General features: G+C 39.7%; 1 protein-coding gene across 1 annotated transcript in view; it reads left to right on the forward strand.

The window, feature by feature from the left end:
* Nucleotides 1-22,284, forward strand: part of TDRP (testis development related protein) — a 100,161-nt gene that overhangs the window by 70,000 nt on the left and 7,877 nt on the right. Inside the window, exons 3-4 of the mRNA XM_034766899.1 lie at nt 790-821; nt 3,935-3,994. Coding sequence (XP_034622790.1) covers nt 790-821; nt 3,935-3,994 — 92 coding nt within the window. The remainder of the gene's footprint in view (nt 1-789; nt 822-3,934; nt 3,995-22,284) is intronic.

Consider the following 22,284-nt stretch of genomic DNA (forward strand, 5'->3'; position numbering starts at 1 on the left):
ATCTTTGATTTATGAATTTTTGAAAGGCTGGCACCTTACAAGGTGAATTTTTGAAAGGCAGCACCTTTAGTAGTCAACATTGGATATACAGCCAAATCATTGCATGGTACTTGAACATGTAGCCTTATGTCCTAGAGGTAAAAAATTATTGCTGAGTAATATTGACAAACAACCCTTCTTAATTTCTTCTTCTGAAATGTGCAGATTTAGTTTTTCTAACATCTGCATGCTCAGTCATGTGACAGCACTCATCTCCGACCCAAGTTTATTTTATTTCAGGTAGTTGTCGTAATATTAAATGAAATATGTCACTAAAGCTTTTACTATGTCCGTTCTTTCTGTGTTCATTTAAACATGATCACTCATTTTCTAATGTTGACATGACTGTAAATATGTATATCTTCCTGCACAGTCCCTTTTCCAGATATATTCATGCACAACGAACAAAATGGAGCATAATACTAATGTCACTCCAGTACCTCTTGTTGCTTCCTTCGTACCTGAAGCTGTTGACATTTACCATTGTCTTTTGTCCTTGAAGCCAATTCTTAATTCAGACAAGAAGAAATTTTGCCTTAATAATATACTTAGCCCTGTGTATCTTTTTTGACACAGTACCAAAGCCACCTTGAACTCCAGTAAACTATCTACTACTTTGCAACAGCTCTCATTGTCACTTCTTCGAAGAAGTTAATCAGGTGGCATGACCACCTCTTCTAAATCTGCGCTGACTGTCTCTGATCAGCCTATATAGTTGTTCTACTGTTTGATCTGTAATCTGTGACTCAGGAATCTTTCCAACTATAGAGGCTAATTTGCAGGTTTGTAGTTTCCTGGGTGATTTTCATATCCCTTTTTCAAAGCATGTTTTCAGGCATGGAGGGAGGCTGGGAATATCCTTTGATCTTTTCCCTGAGAAATTAAATATCTCAAGTTTTTAACCTAGCCTAAATTTGTAATCACTACAATATAGACATTTTAAAATTACAATGCCTAACTCCTTGATCAATTGCGGGGAGGGGGAGGAGGGGATTAAGAAAGGTGAGCAGCAAAGCAACAATTTACATTTAAGGATTTACCGTAAAAGTGATCATTACCCAAATCTGTCTTACAGATGATTTATTTTTGCTATCAACTGTTCACTTTTTTCATGCTTTTGATTTTTGACATCCAGACTTACTTAGTATGAGGTTGACGCACTGATTGGAAATAATTAATAATTTGCCGTTTATGTAGTAGGGCAGCTCTTGTCCTGTATGGCCCCTTTTGATACATTCTTTATTATTAACGTGAATGATCAAAAGAGACTAGTTTATTACTTAAACACAAGGGAAACTGAGGAAAAGTGGATCAACAGTATAATCTTTGTATAAAAAAGTTTGTTGCTTATTGAATTAATCCCTTGAGTACTTTATGGTTTACAGTATGTCCAACAAAAGGACACTTGTGTTTCCTTGTGGAAACATTGTGTGTACTGACATTCTATTGCCAAACCGGGAAAGTTGTTTTTGATCAGTTTCCCAAATGCATGGAACATTAGCATTTAGTTACCTGTTCAGCAACAGAAGACTGTAGCCCTAAGAGTTCAACATGGAAGCAAAAAGAAATAGTGTAATATTATACATTATCTAAACCTAAATTACAGTGAATAATTCTGAAATAATCAGAACATCAAATGTTATTATGTAGGAAAAATTGGCATGGTAAAGGAAACTGAGCATGAAATATGCCGGTAGAGAAATTCTAGAATAAAACCTTTTTTTTTAAAAAAAAAACCCTCTAATCTCTCCCCACCTATAATAATAGGAGTAATAAATATATACTATTATTTATCAATCACAAAAGCATTTAGTAATGTGTGGTGTTGAGAGAAAAAAAGCAGGGAATGTAGTTTCATTAATAGTAATAATTGTCATCTTGAAATCACTGTGTTCAAAATATATATTTATAAAGATATAATAAGTGTGGAGGGAAATGTTTAACTGGCTTTTTCCTCATCTGTTTCTTTCCTGGGGGTTTCACTGAGCTAATTTGAATTTGTTTAAATAACTCTGTGGTGTTTCCCTACCCTGCTCACATCTCCATTACACGAGCATATTTGTATGTGTGAACACATACAAAGAATCTTACTTCTCAGACTGCAACAAAAGATCAGCAGAGTTTTGGACTAATGTTGGTATTAATTGTGTGCCAAACCCTTAGTTAAAATACTAGTAGGCCACACATTGTTGCTTGTGTAGGCCAAGCTCATTGCAAACAGCAAGGGTACCTTGCATTCTTTCACTCTCCTGTGTCAATCTCCCTTGCCTCTTTATTTAATAGACTCCCTGCAGATCCCCACCCCATGCCAGGAGCTCCCTCCCTTCCCCTTCCCCATTCTTTTTCTGTCTAAATTGTAGTGGGAGGATGGGCTGAGCTGAAATGAGGAGTATTGGTATGATGGACTGTGTTTACTGGCTGCTATCAACTGGTTCTTTGCTCTATAGACAATGAAAGAGGTGTTTGAACCTGGTAGTTCTGCTAACCAGATGCCAGGTGCTCTGTGTGTCCCCCATTTCCTCCTTTTATTTTTTTTACTTTTTACCAACATGAGTAAGTTTCTCCCCATTGATGCCTAGAACATGCTCAGAAATTTTGAATTGATTGGATGCAGCATTCAGAAATGAACACATTATATCTAAACATCAAAAAAGAGAAGTGCCATCAAGTAGAGCGTAAGGTCTTGTAAGCTGGGCCAACTCTTTTAGAGCTGACACAGGAGTTAGCTGAAAATGAGGGGTGGAGGATGACTTTATTTTTAATATAGCTCCTTTTCAAAGCCTCAACATTTTTTAAAAGAAAAGTATTAACCATTTAATAATACTTAGAATTTGTATAACACTTTTTCATCGTTAAAGTATTGTATAAGCCGTAACTCTTTAATCCTTTCAACTCCCATCTGTGATAGTATTCTCCCATTTTAAATATAGCTAACCAAAATGCAGAGGTTAACTGACTTGCCAAAAGCCCCAGCAAGTAATTTTTTTAGGTTTTTTCTGATCCCAGGAGGTCCTGACATTGTCCTGTACTCTAACAACTAGGCCTGCTGCTGCTAATGTAGAGATCACTATACTTATCTCCAAAATGCAGCTTTCTCTGGGATGTAACAACCAGTGTAATGGTTCCAGAAACACTACACTACATTTAGTGACAGGAACTGAAGTAGGAGACTATAGTCCATGGTGGGGAATTTGGGTAAGCAGAATAAAATTTGGGTAGGATGTTAAGGAAGACATGCATAGAGTCTCTAATTATCACAAGTGATTAGGATCTTACTTTGTCTCATTTTGAAGACTGCACCTGTGGCAGCATGGTATACTAGTGCCTCCGTAGGATAATAGTTTTAGCTCCGAGTTGGAGAGAAATGTGCTACTACTTCCTGCAGTACTTTGGTTTTCCTTGGAAGTCTCCAGTCTATATAATGAACAGGCTTGACCTGTTGAGAAGGCTTCATCTTGCTTAACTCGTGAGAACTAGTAAGATTACATCCAAGGAAAAAAAAATAGCTCTGTACATGAGATAGTAATAAAACATGGTCATCGAAATGAGACTTCAAATATAGTTCAAAACGACATCAGTAGAATGTTGAGGTAAAGATAATCCCTGGTGGAAGTTTATTTCTTTACTTTTATATATTGCGATGGTTTGTCTATTTATAACTTTTGAAACACAACTTGGCATTGATCTGAATGAGGTTTTGTTTACATCTTTCATTTTTCATTAGGTTTTATAAACATTTGAGTTGCATATTATATCTTCATAATTTACCGATGAGATGAGTAAAATAAAGACACGTGAATATTCTGAAACAAGTATTACTTACTGTTCAACTGTAACTGACTGTAGTATTTCCTTTTCTCTGCCTCCCCCTCGTCCCTCCCCCCCCTCCCCCAAGAATAAGGACCAGTTTCCTCATGATGAAGTTACATCTTCTGTGTCACAACTTGCAACAAAGGTAAATATTTGTTCCTTTGGTAATGATACTTGTTTCATGTTATGCATTTTTCTGTTAATGCATGTTAGGAAAATCCTGATTTCTTTTCTGCACCCTGACTTGAGTTTTTATTAGCTATGGCTTTGTACTAATTCTTTTTTTACATCTGTTCAAGTCTTTTACTATTTTTTTTCTCAAAAGTTGGAGTACTATTAAAATAAAATAAAAAAGCAAGGAACCACAGGAATAACTGAAGTAGAGGGCTAAGAAAATTTTCAAAGGGTATGTATAACAGGCTATAAAAGATAAAAAGTCAAATGGATGCATCTTTCCACGTTTGACTTGCCCTCTGACCACAAGTGGTTTGGGACTCTGTTTTACATGTTAAGCAAAAGCAAATTAAAACAATTTGTGCAGCCAGTAAAATTTATTACTTTAAACCTCCCCAGAACAAACACTCTTTTAAAAATGCATGAGTTGAAGGTTAAAGGATCAGAAGCTGAGCTTAATTATTGCAAGTAAGAACTTGTTTTGAAATTCCAAATGAATTGAGCAAAGTGATTTAACTATAGTTTAATTAGTGTAAAAGGATACTTTCTATTAATAATGTATGAAAGTTACTTCTTTGCCTCATCTTTGTTAGATCAGTGGTTTTCAAACCGTGGGTCGCGACCCAGAACTGGGTCCTGGAATGGAAGGGACAGGGCAGCGGCTCTGGTCAGCACTGCCGACCAGGCCATTAAAAGTCCCATGGGTGGTGCTACCCAGCTAAGGCAGGCTAGTCCCTACCTGTTCTGACACTGCGCTGTGCCCTAGAAGTGGTCCGCAGCAGGTCTGGCTCCTAAGCGGGGATTGCCCCCACCCTGAGCTCTGCACTCCCATTGGATAATTCCTGGCAGGGGCGCGGGAGAGGGGAGGCCCAGAGTTGTCCACGGTGCCAGGACAGGCAATAAGCCTGCCTCTGCACCCCCGCTGCGCTGCTGCCTGAGAGCTGCCTGAGGTAAGCCCACACCCCAGTCCCCTGCCCCAGCCCTGAGCCCCCCCAAACCCAGAGCCCCTTCCTAGACCCCAAACCTCTCATCCCCAGCCCCACCCCAGAGCCTGCAACCCCAGCCCAGAGCCCTGACCCCCTCCCGCACCCCAACCTCCTGCCCCAGCCCAGAACCCCCTCCCACACCCTGAACCCCTCATTCCTGGCCCCACCCTGGAGCCCTCACCCCTGCACCCCAACCTCCTGCCCCAGCCCAGAACCCCCTCCCACACCCCAAACCCCTCATCCCCGGCTCCACTGGGTCGTGGGCATCAACAATTTTCTTCAACTGGGTCACCAGAAAAAAAGTTTGAAAACCACTGTGTTAGATGATGGTTTTTACTGAAATTATAAGATCAAAGTGCACTATCATTTTCCTGGATTTTTTTTTTTTTGCTTCATGTAAAATATGGTAGTGGAAAAAATTGACTCCTTGTATCAAAGATAAATTTTAATGGATTTCAGGCCAGATGTTGGAAATTCAAAACAATGAAAAAGAATTCTTTAAAATTGTTTCTATTTTGGGACTTTCTGTAGACTTTCTTAATCATTTGTAAAGACTTGTAACCCTTGTTTTGGTTTCAAGGAAACATTTCACCAGCTAAATCAGTGAGCTGTCATTATCATACAAACTTCTGTTAAACAGATACATTAGAGAAATTTTTTGGCAGCTCTGCCTTTTCCCTTTATTGCCTTTTTCTCCAACTGTTAGTGTCTGTGGAATCATTTCAGTTCTTTATTTGGGTAATCTAAACTTTTAAAAACTGTGATGCAGTGAGGTTCTTTGGAACATTTAATCTCTGATAAAGAATTACACATGTTGGGAGGCCATTCATGTACTTCATGGCTATAACAGAATCCCTGTACTGAATCGATGTAACTAAGGACAATAAAGCACAGCTGGAAGTTTTGTGTGGTTGGAGAGGGAGGGAATCTGGTGACTCTCACAGTGACTAACAAGACAGTTTTGGAAAAGATGGAATGGAGCTGGTTTGTGGGGAAGTAAGTAATTCACTTTTTATCGTGTGTATTGGAAATTGTAGGTGGATATGAAGGCAGCTTAGGCGCTGGAGCTGCAGCCTATTCAAACCACAGAGCAGAGTGGCCTTTTGTCAGCAATTGAGCCCAGAAACAGTTTTTCTTGTCTTTCGGTATTTGGGGGCAAGTTCCAGATTGGATAAGAGATTTATTTGATATTATATTTAAATTCATACATGCAATAAGGCCTAATGTATTTATTATAGATAGTGGAGTTAGCAACATTTGTAGTTAAGGTTGCCTGACACTTTCCATTATAAGACCTTGTTTTCAGTTGCTTATAACTTTGCCAAACTTCAACCATTTGGAGCAAAAATGTCCATGTCAGGTATCTGTATCAGGCTGAACTTTTTTGGAAACATTCCTGTGCAAACAGTTCACTCATTTCTCAGATCATAGTTAGTAGAAAATAATTATTTTGCCCAGGTGAAATAAATTCTTACAAATCTTTGCTGAAAAGCTCTAGTGCATCCATGCGTTGGGGAATGGGCCTGAAATTTGGCAAAGGGATTGACCTAGTGTCAGAAATGTGCCTTAAGCTATCCTGGTGAAAATATGGCCAAACTGGGTCAAGTTATGAAAAACTCAGTTCACAAATGCTAAGTAGAGACTTGTTAAGAGTTTGGTAGCTAAATTCTCTGAAGATTCCATCTGCACAGCATATTCTCCATTGTATGGCTGTGGGAGCTGAGCAAGACTTTTCTCCAATTGCTACTCTTGGAAGCCAGGGACTGCTGTGGCACCAGAACTGAGAGCAGGGAGACCCTCTCTTGTTTTCTTAAAGCTCCCCCCCACTTAGAGTCCATGTAATCAGGAGGAAGAGGAAAATGTCTGGGTGGAATGCAGTCAAATTTATAACCAGTGATTACTTTAGAAAGGAATTATTTTTTTGTAGTAAACCCAAGAGCCCAAACATATTTTACTCTCCTATTTTGACACCATCTGTGTCACACCTGTACAATCTTATCTCCAGATGTCTAACTTCACTGTCTAACTCTTACTGAATTTTGTGATTTCTCAAGATAAGGTATTCTGTATGTTTTAATAACTGCCATCCTACCTTCAGGTACATTTACAATAGTCTCTCATTTTTATTTTTGTTTAAATTTAATTTAATTTAATTTTTTTAGTGGAGGTTCATCATGTACTTAATGTGTCAGACTTCTAGATAATGTTTTGCAATTTCCTTTTTAATACTGTCAGAATTCCTGCTCTGTTTCCTTTTAACTGTGACTCTCATTCTTATAGCTTCCAGTTCTTCATGCCCATTCTAGCCCTCTGGCACAGTTTTAATGATGAATTATGTACCTTTGGCAGTAAAATTAACTTAAAAGGGACTCTTCAGTGATGATTTACTTCTTCTCAGAAGGATCTTATGTTGTGTCATTTCTTGTTTATTGGCTAACAAAGGTGCCTGCCTAGTATAGAAATCTAGCATAATATGCACTGTCATGCTACATTGAGTAAATATTAGTATAGTTGTGGAGAGTTATTTATTTCTAGTAACACTCACTAAGTGGGCTTTCTAAATGCATAAGAAGGACAGCCCCTCATCTGAGAAGCTCATAATCTAAGGGCAAACTGTAGACCCAAACAAGTAGACAGAGAGGTCTGAGGAAAAGGAGTAACAGTAGGCAATCTATACGCAATTTATATAGAAGTCAACTTGAATCATTATAGTCAACATGACAGAAGGTATTTTAAAAAGGACTTAAAGGAGGACAGAATAGGGGCCTGTGGATGAGTTCAGGGAGATTGTATTGTGCAGAGGATGCTGTAAGAAAGAGGGAACAGAAGACACTGAGAATCTAACAGATAGGTGATGAGTTTGGAAACATTGGTGGAGTGGAGGAAACAAAACTAAACTATGGAGTAGTAGATTGCATCCTGTTGTGGAAGTGACTATGCAAGATCCCACTTTCAGCTATGCCAATTAAAGGCAGCTTTTTCATGGTACAGAAAGTAGAGTACTGCTGGAGCTGGAGTTTTAGCCAGCTGAAGTGGAGGAATTTGCTCTGAGGGCATCAGATCCTTAGAAACCTCTAAAGAGAAGATGGTTTCCCTGATGCTAGTTGATTGATCTTTAATCATTAGTCCTATTGACCTTGAATGGTACTGAAGGAGGGTTGTGTGGGACACTGCATTACAGCAGCCCAGTCCTTTAATCACCTAAAATGTCAGATAGGATAAGAAAGGGGGTTCTTGCAGTGGCTGGCTTTTCTCTGAAGGGAACACTCCTTGCTTTCATGAGTCCAGCCAACATAGGTCAGACCTTCATATACCTCCAGTTCTATTGGTGAGTATTGGACTTCAAAGGGATGCTCCTTCATTAGTTTCTGTTGTTTCTCAGAGACACTATGAGAACAGTTGACTGCAATCTGTAAGATGGATTCTGGCCCCTCATGGGTCTACTTTAAAGTTACCTTTCTAAAAGGCTAATATCACAGGCAAATATAGTTTTTAATAGTATTCTATTTTCTTGTCAGACAAGAGATTTTAGTTGAATTATAGCTTTGTTAAATTACATCTCTTTAATTTTAAAGGTCAATGTTTGAATATATAACTGAGTTTGGGCTAATGATACCAATAAACTGTGGAAATTAGATTGTTTCCTGTTCATCAGAGATGTGAAACAACACTCAAAGAGATTGGGGATCTACAAATCATCCAATTACCCTTCAATGGATTTTTCCCTCTAAATACTTTATGGAAAAGAGACTTCTAGAGATGGGAGTACCCACTCCTGCCCTTTACATTGACAGTGGAGACTTGCAAACTAACTATGAAATCATTGGTCATAACTTCATAGGTAAGGTTGAGTGAGAATTTTTCAGTTTAACTGGAGCTTGAAACCTTTATTTTGTAATAATGTCATTACGATGACAAAAAATTAACAAAGTAAATTTTTACTACTATGACTTTTTCATTGTGGTTTGAAAATTGGGTTTCTACGGAGAAAATTATAAGGTTTGCAAAATGACCTTTTTAAAATTTTCACTGGATGTCTTTCCTCTTTTCAGACACCCTTTGGAAATCTAAATACTCTGGGGTTTGTGCTTTTCTTCATGAGCTGCTCTTCATGTTCTGGTTATACAATATCAGTTATATGTTAGGTAATCTGGGTCATGATTTTTCACTTTCTTTCCATAACTGAAAAGAAATGAACCAAGTCAAACCTATCAGATTTATCAGTAGGCTTGGAAGGATTAGTTTTTATTGGTAAATGTCAGTAAACATTGATTTCACAGTATACATACAAACCTACTACAAATTATTTCCAGCGATGATCATTGAAATTTACAGATAGGCAAAGTAAGAAAAATGCTGATTTAGAAATTAGAGTTTGATTTAAGAGTATTTAATTTGTATTTTTTGACATGTGATATTGACAGTTTGTATTTTAAAGCTTTATAAAACTGTTAACTTTTTGAATCTCCTGTATGGTCATTACATCGTTATTGTCTGATCCCTCCCATAATTTCCCTCACTGTGAAAATTTCAATTGATAAAAATAGTAAAAAAAAAAAAAAAAAAAAAAAAGCTTAAAAATAAACATTAATATTATATATCAAAATTGCAACAACAACAAAATCAAATTCTGCCAAGCCTTTTATCAGTAACAACATAACATGACACGCCTACGGAGGTGGGGGGAGACAATGACACTCCCCCAGTAGTTTAGGGGAAAGTTTGAAAGAGGAGTTCATGAGTTTAAATCTTACGACTGATGGGAAAACAACATTTCTGTTTCACAAAAAATGTTGATGTTTTGACATTTGTTTTCCTCCCTCATTGGAGGAATGATACCTTTGGAATGTTGGGCGCGTGTGTGTGTGTGTGTGTGTGTGTGTAAAATCATAAGAGCAACCCACTGCAGAATAGTCAATTGCCCAATAGTTGGGGCATTCACCTGGGATGTGGGAGATGCAGATTAATGTCCCTGCTCTGAATCGGACAGGTGAGGTGAGTGTCCTGGCTATTCTGGAGGGATCTCTTTGTCTCAGACCAGACATTCCATCTTTGACCTGAGAAACCTTTCCAACAAAATTTTAGCTGAAACCAAAATGTTTCCACAAAATATTTTGGTTTTGATCGGCAAAATGTTTCATACATTTTTTTTTACCAGCTCTAGCTTTTATTCCCATGCACTTAACTGCTCGAGAAAGATGTCACGTATGAGCTGCCTACCTATTCAACAAATAAATTATAGTGGTTACATCAGGTCACTGCAGATAAACAACCCAGGACTTTAATGTGATAGACTCAAATCCTAGCTATCCAGCTGCAGTTGAATACATTTTGTTGTTCTGACTCTAACTGCTAAACCACACTCTTATCCTGGTACTGAACTAAGAATTTCTGACTTTCGGTATACTACTGTTGTCTAGAAAATAGATGTATTGGGAAAGTGTGCGTAAAATCATGTGCTAGTGGCTGAACTAATTAGAGACTAGCAATTACTCTTGTAGGTCAAATGGTAGATTTCTGGTCTGATGGTTCAAATCCTGCTATTGACCTATGTGAAAGGGTGTTATGGTTGTACGTGACAAATGTTGTTTATAAAGTTTTCTTTTTAAAAACAACTGATTTATTTAATTCACACAATGAGAAAACACCCTGTAACACAAATTTGTAGTTTTAAGAACTATTATGTATAAATTGTGGCTTTGACACATTAAAATGAAGGTGTTTTCACATTTCAGTCATTTGTCAACTCTTCCTCTCACCTCCCTGACCCTGGAGAACTATCTACTAAGAACTATCATCAACCCTGTGCAAGTGTATGAATGAATGTGTGTCTTATATATAAAACACTAAGAAATAAACATACACCATCTTCATTTAGTGACAGTTAAGGTTGCATTAGGACACAGCCCATGAACTCAAAACCTGAAAACCATGGAAATAATGTGACAGATGAAAAGCCTTGTAGATTCCTTGTATTTCTACTTCCAAGAGATATGAAAAGCAATATGTGTTCCAATTTAGTCATAATCTGATGGTAGTGTACCACTCTAACGATGATCTCAGCAAAGTTAAGGTAGAATAACTTCCCAAATGAATGGAATGTGTGATGATACAATTATGAATCATGTTTATTATTACAGTAGTCTCCAGGTCCAATTGAGAACAGGCTCCCAGAGTAATAGGCACTGTACAGACACAGAACAAGAGACAGTCCTGCCCCAAAGCACTTACAATGTAAATAGAAAAGTCATACATAGAGTAGGAGAAAGTAGTAGAACTTTCAAGCAGAATACACAATGAATTGATTGCAAATGTCATGTTAGTTCCACAACTTTTTGGTTTGTTATTTCAATGCTTCCAGTGAGGTTATGTTAGAAAGAAATTAGCTAGACAGAGAAACAATGGAAAGGAGAGGGAGGAAGAGCATGAAGGAAGGGCGGGAAGGGCTTGGAGAAAACAGTCAGTCAGCACATGGGGGAGAGCGCATCAGTGCAGCAGCATTTGAAGTCACTGTTAAGGTACTGCGCTAGAGTGCGAGTTTGAGGAAGTTCAAGTATGCATTGTTTTTTGGTTTCTGTTGGAGTTGAAAGTGAAGGAGGGTTGGGGAATTTTACTGAGCGAGAGGTAGACAATGTGAAAATGGCAAGGAACACAGGAGACTTTACCGTTAACTTATTTCCATACTTTTCAGGTTTTGAGTTGGTGAGATGTGTCCTGATTCAAATTTAACAGTCATTAAATGAAGTGTGTGTGTGTGTGTGTGTGAAACTTTTTAATAATAATGGCTTTTAAGGATTCCTCTTTTACTCACACTATTATTATTATTAATTTGTATTATCGTAGCACCTAGGAACCCTAGAACCCCATTTTGCTAGGATCTGTTCAGACACACAAGAAAAAGACTCTTCCTGCTCCAAGAAGCTTACAAAGCCAAGACAAGAAAGAAACAGATGGATACAGATGTACCTATTGGGGGGGAGGGGGATACGAGGAAACCATAAGACACTGTTGGTCAGCATGATAGACTGTGGTCTCAGTGCACCAGCAGCCTAACTGTTGTCAAGTCTTTTGTAGGCATCATGGCAAAGGAGAGTTTTGAGGAGGTTTTTTAAGGAGAATCATGAGTTAGTATTGCAGATGTTTACTGGGAATAGGGTTGCCACCCAGACAGTCCAGTTTTTGGCTTCTGTGTCCAGGTGCCATTTAGAGTTTTTGACTGGAAAGTCCAGTCAAAAAGGGGACCTGGAAACCTTAAATGGAATTCGAACCAAAAGTCTTGTTACCATGGAGTGGGGGGAGGCGCTGGGTCATTAACCCATGCCAGCTCAGCTGGGGCTGCCTCCTGCCTGCAGGCAGGCTCCTTGAGACAATCCATTGGGGTGGGCAGAGAGGAGTGAGCAATGGGGATGGAGCCCTGGGGGGGTGTCATAACTATAAAGGGAAGGGTAACAGCCCTCCTGTGTACAATACTATAAAATTCCTCCTGGCCAGAGACATCCAAATCCTTTTACCTGTAAAGCGTTAAGAAGCTCAGGTAACCTGGCTGACACCTGACCCAAAGGACCAATAAGGGGACAAGATACTTTCAAATCTTGGTGGGGGGAAGGCTTTTGCTTGTGCTCTTTGGTTTGGGGGTTGTTCGCTCTTGGGACTAAGAGGGACCAGACATCAATCCATGCTCTCCAAATCTTTCTGAACAAGTCTCTCATATTTCAGACTTGTAAGTAACAGCCAGGCAAGGCGTGTTAGTTCTATCTTTGTGTCCTCAACTTATAAATGTTCCTTTTGCTAGAGGGTTTACCTCTGTTTGCTGTGATTTTGAACGTAAGGCTAGAGAGGGTTCCTCTGGGCTCTTTGAATCTGATTATCCTGTAAAGTTATTTTCCATCCTGATTTTACAGAGATGATTTTTACCTTTCTTTCTTTAATTAAAAGCCTTCTTTTTAAGAACCTGATTGATTTTTCCTTGTTTTAAGATCCAAGGGGGTTGGATCTGGACTCACCAGGAATTGGTGGGGGGGGGAGAAAGGGGGAATGGTTAATTTCTCTTTGTTTTAAGATCCAAGGGGTTGGATCGGTGTTCACCAGGAAATTGGTGGAGAAGCCTCTCAAGGCTACCCAGGAAAGGGTTATAGTACTTGGGAGGGAGATATTCTGGGGGGGGAGGTAGACAGAGTTTCCCAAATAACTCATAAATAATTTGGGTGGTGGCAGCAAAACCAGATCTAAGCTGGTAGTTAAGCTTAGAGGTTCTCATGCAGGTCCTCACATCTATACCCTAGAGTTCAGAGTGGGGAAGGAACCTTGACCGGGGGAGAGGCAGAGCAGAGGCAGGGCTTTGGGGAAATAGGGTGAGAAGGGTGGAGTCTGGGGGAAGAGGTGGGGTGGGGCCTTGGGATGGGGCTCAGGGGTCCGGTTACCAGCAATTAGAAAGGTGGTAAATCTAACTGGGAGTTCCTCCCAAATATGAGGGTCAGTAAGGGAGAAAGTACAAAGGTGCTTCTAGAAAATTTAACAAGTGGACAATAGAGGCTGAGATCATAGCCCAATTGTAGGCGAAAGTTGTCTTCTATATAACAAATGAGAGATGATAGGTAGGGTGTGATAGGCTGGGAAGAGTCTTGCAAATGAAAACAAACATCTTATGCTTGATGTGATAGCGGGTGGTGAAGGGGCAGTGGACTCTGGCAAAGAGAGAGGTGACATGGTGAAAGTAATGGGCTAGGGAAATGATCTTTGCAGAAGTATTCTGAATGGATATGAGCTGGGCAAGGTTGTATTTGTGAAGGATGAGAGAAGGATGTTGCAGTAATTGAGATGTAAATGGTGAGAGCTTGAATGAGAGTTTTAGTTGTGTGCATAGGAAAGGATATATCTTAGAGATGATTAGCACATAAGAACGTCCATATTGGGTCAGACCAATGGTCCATCTAGCCCAGTAGCCTGTCTTCCAACAGTGATCAATGTCTGGTGCTTCAGAGGGAATGAACAGAACAGGCAATCATTGAGTGGTCCATCCCCTGTTGTCCACTTCCAGCTTCTGGTCTTGACGGCAGATGGATGACTCTGTCCCCCTTAGGAGCGAGTCCCCGACCACCCGTCTCCTCTTCTTGGGAGTGGTGGTGGTGGAACCCCCATCCTAGGACAATGCCTCCCATGCCTTCTGGTCGATGGGGTCTCTTTCTGATCCCTTCCCTCAGATGACTCTCCCAAACCATTTTCCGCCATAGTACCTGTGCAGAGAGCCTGAAAATGGTTTCTTACCTCTGTCTTCATTGGGGGTAGATCTCGCTGTTTACTCCTTTTTCCAGATCATTTATGAATATGTTGAACAGTACTGGTCCTAGTACAGACCCCTGGGGGACACCACTCTTTACCTCTCTCAATTCTGAAAACTGACCATTTATTCCTATCCTTTGTTTCCTATCATTTATCCAGTTACTGATCCATGAGAGGACCTTCCCTCTTATCCTAGGACTGCTTAGTTTGCTTAAGAGCCTTTAGTGAGGGACCTTGTTAAAGGCTTTCTGAAAGTTCAAGTACACCATATCCACTGGATCACCCTTGTCCACATGTTTGTTGACCCCCCTCAAAGAATTCTAGTAGATTGGTGAGGCATGATTTCCATGTTGATTCTTCCCCTTCTCTACCCCTACTCCCCCCCCAACAAATCACGTTCATCTGTGTGTTTCATGATTTTATAGTTTACTATAGTTTCTACCAATTTGCCCGGGACTGAAGTTAGGCTTACCGGCCTGTAATTACGAGGATTGTCTTTGGAGCCTTTTTAAAATATTGGTGTCATATTAGCTCTCCTCCAGTCATCTGGTAGAGAAATTGATTTAAGTGATAAGTAACATACCACACGTAGTAGTTCTGCAGTTGCATAGTTGAGTTCCTTCAGAACTCTTGGGTGAATCCCATCTGGTCCTGAGATAATACTGTTTAATTTATCAATTTGTTCCAAAACCTTCTCTATTGACACCTCAGTCTAGGACAGTTCCTCAGATTTGTCACCTAAAAGAAATGACTCAGATGTGGGAATTTCCCTCCCACCCTCTGAAGTGTATACTGATGCAAAGAATTCATTTAGGTTCTCTGCAATGGCCTTTTCTTCTGTGAGATCTGCTTTAGCACCTCAAATGTGCCGTGGCCCCACTGATTATTTGGTAGGTCTCCTGCTTCTGATGTACTCTTTTTATATATATATATATAAGAAATAAATAAATTGCTGTTAGTTTTTGAATCTTTGGCTAGTTGCTCTTCAGATTCTTTTTTGGCCTTCCTAATTATACTTGTACACTTTACTTGCCAGAGTTTGTGCTTCTTTCTATTTTCCTCAGTAGGATTTTACTTCCAATTTTTAAAGGATGCCTTTTTGCCTCTAATCACTTCTTTTACTTCGTTGTTTAGCCATGGTCCTCTTACTATTGTTTTTTAATTTGGGGATATATATTTTGTTTGAGTCTCTATAATGATGTTTTTAAAACTTTTCCATGCAGCTTGCAGGCATTTCACCTTTGTGACTATCTTTTAATTTCTGTTTAGCTTGCTTCCTCATTTTTGTCTCCCTTCCTGAAGTTAAATGCTACTGTGGTTGGCTTCTTTGGCATCCCCTCCCACAAGAATGTTAAATTTAATTATATTATGGTTGCTATTACCAAATGGTTCAGATATATTCACCTCTTGAACCAGATCCTATGCCCCGCTTAGGAATAAATCAAGAATTACCTCTCCCTTTGTGAGTTCCAGGACCAGTTTCTCCAAGAAATAGTCATTAATGGTGTCTAGAAATATTATCCCTGCATCCTGTCCTGAGCTGACATGTATCCAGTCAATATGGGGATAGTTGAAATCCCCTGTTATTATTGAGTTTTCAATTTTTATAGCCTCTCTAATCTCTTGGAGCATTTCATAGTCCCCATCACCATCCTGGTGTGGTGGTTGGTAGTATATTCCTACTGCTATATTCTTATTATTCAAATATGGAATTTCTATCCATTCTATCTGCCAGATTTAGACATAGCCTGGGTGCGAGGACCTAGAGAGGAGTCCTGGTCGAAGATGATGTACAGCATGTTTAACTTTCAGTAAAAGTTATATTCATGCTGTTTTGGATGTTAAGACCTTTCTATAAATTGAACTGGAAGTTTTAAATTTGGAAATTCTGAATAAGCTTTAGAAGTTTCCATTAAGGGGTAGGAAATATAGTAAATAATTTTTGAAAGACTTCTGGTACAGAGCTATTACTATAGCTATATATCTGACAAGAGCATAGGCTTGTGTTGAAGGCACCCCTTTTTTTGGTGAATATGTAAATTGCTATGTATTGAAGGAATAGCTCTCTGAAGAGGATATTATATTCTTATTGAATAACATCATGACAGATAAGAGATTGGCTGTTCATTCTTTCTCTAAAGTGCATCTGCAGACCTATACATTTTATCGGTTTGGAGTACTAGACCTGTTAATTATTCCAAATATAGATCTTTAAATCGATATCAAGTTCAGTGAAATTAATTTAGATATTTTAAATTGAATATAAAACACAGAAGAGATTACCAGGCTTTCACTGGGAAAATTACAACTTCGGAACATTTTGTTCTTTGGTCTCTGGGTTATCATGCTAGAGGCATTGCTGGAGGAGTTCTCAAAACAGTGCAAGGCAGGTTAGGGATGCAGAAGTTGCAGCTGCACATCTCAATTCTGAATTAAGGAATAGTGCTGATAAAAGGTGAGTTTGAAGCGAAGTCTGCAAAATTCTTGTTTTAATCCCTACACTTCCTCTTTAAGACACTTGGAACTTAGGCTGGATTGCATGATTTCTAATGGGTTAGACTGCCATTTGGCTAAGGAAAAATAAGTTATTTATAATTAGATCATATTATAAAAGGTAAAAGGCTATTGTAATAATTTTCTTTCTCCCTTCTCCGACATTTTGTTCTCTACCTTGTGTGACGTGGGGTGCCTAGGGCAGCCCTCATTGGAAATGCCAAGGTCAGGGCAGGTCGCAAAAGGGAGGGCAAATACTCCCAAGACTGGTGGGTGACAGTGAAGTTATTCTCCTCAACCAGTCACAAACTCTGCTTCTCATTCCCCACACTGATTATCAAGAAGCAAAAAAAGAAAGCACACAGACCCCTTTATTGTATTCCAGTTCTCTGGCTCCCAGTCAGCACATAGGTCCAGTAAAGTGAGAAGTTGTTTTAAAAACATCCTCACATATACAAAATGTTCTTCTGACCTCAAAGGGTCAGCCACATTACCAGGACAATATAGGTTTGGATCTTACCCCAAAATACCATGCTGCCAGCCAATCCTTTAGTGTCTAAAACTAAAGGTTTATTATAAAGAAAAAAGAAAGATCAAAAAGAGAGATGTTAAATGGTAAAACAGTCACATACATACAAAGACTTCAAAGTCCATATATCAGGTTCCTAGCAGTATTGGTGAGTTTGCTGGCTTGAAAGTCCCTCTGGAATACATTCACAGCTTGGATGGGTCATTCAGTCCTTTGTTCAGAGCTTCAGTTTGTAGCAAAGTTCCTCCAGAGGTAAGAAGCAGGATTGAAGACAAATGGAGAAGATGCAGCTGCCTTTTATAGTCTTTTGCCATGTGGCCTGTGCTTCCTTTGTTTCAAGCACAAGCTGCCCAGATGTAGCCTGAAAGCCTTAGAGTTCTGTCCATAGGCTTCCCCCTGCATGTTTTGCTGAGGGACCATTATGATTGTCCTGCACAACGCAGGCCACAGAATCTCACCCACCCACTCCTGTAATAAACCTCTAACCTATATCTGAGCTATTGAAGTCCTCAAATCATGGTTTAAAGACTTCAAGGTGCAGAGAATCCTCCTGCAAGTGACCCGTGCCACACGCTGCAAAGGAAGGTGAAAAAACCCCAGGGCTTCTGCCAATCTGCCTTGGAGGAAAATTCCTTCCTGACCGCAAATATGGTGATCAGCTAAACCCTGAGCATGTGGTCAAGACTCACCAGCCAGACACCCAGGAAAGAATTCTCTGTAGTAACTCAGATCCCACCCCATCTAACATCCCATCACAGGCTATTGGGCATATTTACCGCTAATAGTCAAAGATCAATTAATTGCCAAAATTAGGCTATACCATCATACTATCCCCTCCATAAACTTATCAAGCTTAGTCTTGAAGCCAGATATGTCTTTTGCCCCCACTGCTCCCCTTGGAAGGCTGTTCCAGAACTTCACTCCTCTGATGGTTAGAAACCTTCATCTAATTTCAAGTCTAAACTTCCTGATGGCCAATTTATATCCATTTGTTCTTGTGTTCATATTGGTACTGAGCTTAAATAACTCCTCTCCCTCCTTGGTATTTATCCCTCTGATATATTTATAGAGAGCAATCGTATCTCCCCTCAGCCTTCTTTTGGTTAGGCTAAACAAGCCAAGCTCTTTGAGTCTCCTTTCATAAGACAGGTTTTCCATTCCTTGGATCATCCTAGTAGCCCTTCTCTGTACCTGTTCCAGTTTGAATTCATCCTTTTTAAACATCGGAGACCAAAACTGCACATAGTATTCCAGATGAGGTCTCACCAGTGCCTTATATAATGGTACTAATACCTTCTTATTTCTACTGGAAATACCTCGCCTGATGCATCGCAAGACCATATTAGTTTTTTTCACGGTCATATCACATTGGCGGCTCATCGTCATCCTGTGATCACCAATGCTCTGAGGTCCTTCTCCTCCTCTGTTACCTCCAACTGATGAGTCCCCAGCTTATAACAAAAATTCTTGTTATTAATATCTAAATGCATGACCTTGCACTTTTCACTATTACATTTCATCCTATTAATATTACTCCAGTTTACAAGGTCATCCAGATCTTCCTGTATGATATCCTGGTACTTCTCTGTATTGGCAATACTTCCCAGCTTTGTGTCATCCGTAAACTTTATTAGCACACTCCCACTTTTTGTGCCAAAGTCAGTAATAAAAAGATTAAATAAGATTGGTCCCAAAACTGATTCCTGAGGAACTCCACAAGTAACCTCTCTCCAGCCTGACAGTTCATCTTTCAGTATGACCCGTTGTGGTTTCCCGTTTAACCAGTTCCTTATCCACCTTTCAATTTTCATATTGTTCCATATCTTTTCCAATTTAACTAATAATTCCCCATGTGGAACCGTATCAAATGCCTTACTGAAATAGAGGTAAATTAGATCCACTGCATTTCCTTTGTCTAAAAAGTCTGTTACCTTCTCAAAGAAGGAGATCAGGTTGGTTTGGGATGATCTACCTTTTGTAAAACCATGTTGTATTTTGTTCCAATTACCATTGACCTCAATGTCCTTAACTACTTTGTCCTTCAAATTTTTGTCCCAATACCTTGTATACTACAGATGTCAAACTAACAGGCCTGTAGTTACCTGGACTACGTTTTTTCCCCTTTCTTAAAAATAGGAACTATGTTAGCAATTCTCCAGTCATACGGTACAACCCCTTAGTTTACAGATTTATTAAAAATTCTTGCTAATGGGCTTGCAATTTCATGTGCCAGTTCCTTTACTATTCTTGGATGATGATTATCTGGTCCCCCCGATTTAGTCCCATTAAGCTGTTCAAGTTTGGCTTCTACCTCGGATGTGGTAATATCTACCTCCATATCCTCATTCCCATTTGTCATCCTGCCATTATCCCTAAGCTCCTCATTAGCCTCATTAAAGACGGAGGCAAAGTATTTGTTTAGATATTGGGCCATGCCTGGATTATCCTTAACCTCCACTCCATCCTCAGTGTTTAGCGGTCCCACTTCTTCTTTCTTTGTTTTCTTCTTATTTATATGGCTATAGAACCTTTTACTATTGGTTTTAATTACCTTTGCAAGGTCCATGGCTACATGGCTTTTGGCCTTTCTCACATTAGCCCTATATGCTCTGACCTCAATAAGGTAGCTTTCCTTGCTGATCCCTCCCATCTTTCATTCCTTGTAGGCTTTCTGCTTTTTCTTAATCACCTCTCGGAGATGCTTGCTCATCCAGCTTGGTCTACAACTCCTGCCTATGAATTTTTTTCCCCTTTCTTGGGATGCAGGCTTCTGATAGTTTCTGCAACTTTGACTTGAAGTAATTCCAGGCCTTCTCCGTGTTTAGATCCACAAGTTCTTCAGTCCAGTTTTATAGCTGATGGGCCTTAATGGGCCATTAAGCAGGCTAGGCAATGCTGATGCCAAACGGTCTGCAGGGTGTTACCCAGAAGCATAGTACAAGTTTGAAATACAGACATCTCTTTAACTCATAATTCAAAGGTCATACAAACACACAAATTATATTATAATTTTTGGCAAATTATAACATTTTTGCAGATACCTTACGTGGTCTATCTGGAATAACTCATTACAAATTTACAATATTGATATTCATAATATCCTCAAGCATCCCACAGATTCCATACAGCATCACACCTTGCTTCCTGTATTTTTCCCCTTCACCCACACTTATTCCAGTCTTTCTTACCCACCTCTTCACATTCATCTGTGTATCCTTGTGCACTCCCACATAGGACTGGAAGATGTACTAAGTTTTTTGTAGCCAAAGGACTAAGTCTACTCCCAAAGACCAGTATGGAAAAATAGGAAGGTCCCAATGATGATATCTGGGAGAGATCCTTTTCATTCTTCTGAGAAAAGGGAGTGTGCCTGGACTCCTACTAGAGTGTTGTTCTTGGATTCTGTTTAGAGTTTCTTTTGTATCTACGTCTGACTAGTTAGCTGTGGACTAAATTTGAAGCTACCTCCAAATCCCCTCTGGCTACTGCAAGGGAAGAAGATTCTCTCTCTTCTCTCTTCCTCCTCCCCTCTCCCCCCCCCCCACATAAACTTATAATCACAGAGTCTCCTGGCTTCTATGCACAGGGTGTCTTTGCTCCTCTACCTTGCTGCTTACATGACCTCTGTTTTTGTGCCTCCTCAGTGAATAACTCCAATGTCTTCCTCCATTGATGTTTAAGGGCTTTCCCAAACAGCCACTTCAGCGTGAAAATAACCTGATTCATGTCCATTTCATTGCTGGCCCAAGGGTTTGAAAAAGTAGCAGTGAAAACTAAGAGGACTGGTCAGATTTTACTATATTCCAGCTCAGGAAAGCTCTGAATAGCGGCAGAGGTCCTGGAGCTGTCTGTCTGCAGACTTGGGAAGACTTCATTTTACACAGTGGTCATGTTTGGAAGATTATCTTCACAACCAAAGGGCTAAGAGCCATTCTTTGGTGTGTCTGTGCAGGACCACAGCACAGATGGAGAAAGGTTGACAGAGGTGGCTTTAAACTGTCTTTGCATTCCCCAAATCCTAAGGCCATGAGACTGCTGGGGTATGTCTCTGGCATAAAATAGCCTCAGGCCCCAAGAAAGGGGTCTGGTAGCTGTTTGAATGCCCGGATGTAGAGACTCCCTAGCCACTCCAATTGTGCCAGAAAAAGAGAAGCGGGATGGAGGTTGTGACGTTGCACTCCATATGTTTTATGGAAATATTCTTATGAATATGACATAACTGGAATATGCTTTACGCTAAAACCTCTTGTATGGTGTCATTAGAAAGGATGAACACACTTCGTAGATAACAAGCTATTTGTTTGCATGTATTATTTCTATATCTGGAGTTAGGAGAATAAGATATAAACTTGTATCACTGATGTAAACATATTAAGTGGAGGCCATTAAGGGTGCTCCAGAAACAATCAATTGTAAATGGCCTTAGTTATTTGAAAGCCTTCCTGTGTATGTGTGGGTCAACCCAGGAAGAATGGAGACTAGGGGGTCTTATAGTGACATGTGACCATGTCACCTGATAATGAAATCCATCTTAAATCTAGTACTTTTTCCATTTAGAAGGTGGGGTGGGGACCCAGAGAGACAAAAGATTCCCGCCTTGTGCCAAAGCTATAAAAGGGGGTGGAGCAGGACAATATGGGCTGCCAGTCATGAGAAAACCCCTGCTTACCACCTGAAATATCTGCTGGAACTAACAAGGACTGTACCGGGGAAAGGATTGGGCCCAGACTAGGAAGGAGTCCAGTCTGTGAAAGAAGCTTATTGGAACATCTCTGAGGGTGAGATATTACCTGTAATCAGTTTCTTAATGTATTAGGCTTAAACTTGTGTGTTTTGTTTAATTTTGCTTGGTGACTTGCTTTGTTCTGTCTGTTATTACTTGAAACCTCTTAAATCCTACTTTTTATACTTCATATAATCACTTTTGTTTGTTAATAAACCCAGAGTAAGTGATTAATACCTGGGGGAGCAAAC

This window comes from Trachemys scripta, chromosome 3 (genome assembly GCF_013100865.1).
Source record: "Trachemys scripta elegans isolate TJP31775 chromosome 3, CAS_Tse_1.0, whole genome shotgun sequence".
Classification (NCBI taxonomy): Eukaryota; Metazoa; Chordata; order Testudines; family Emydidae; genus Trachemys; species Trachemys scripta.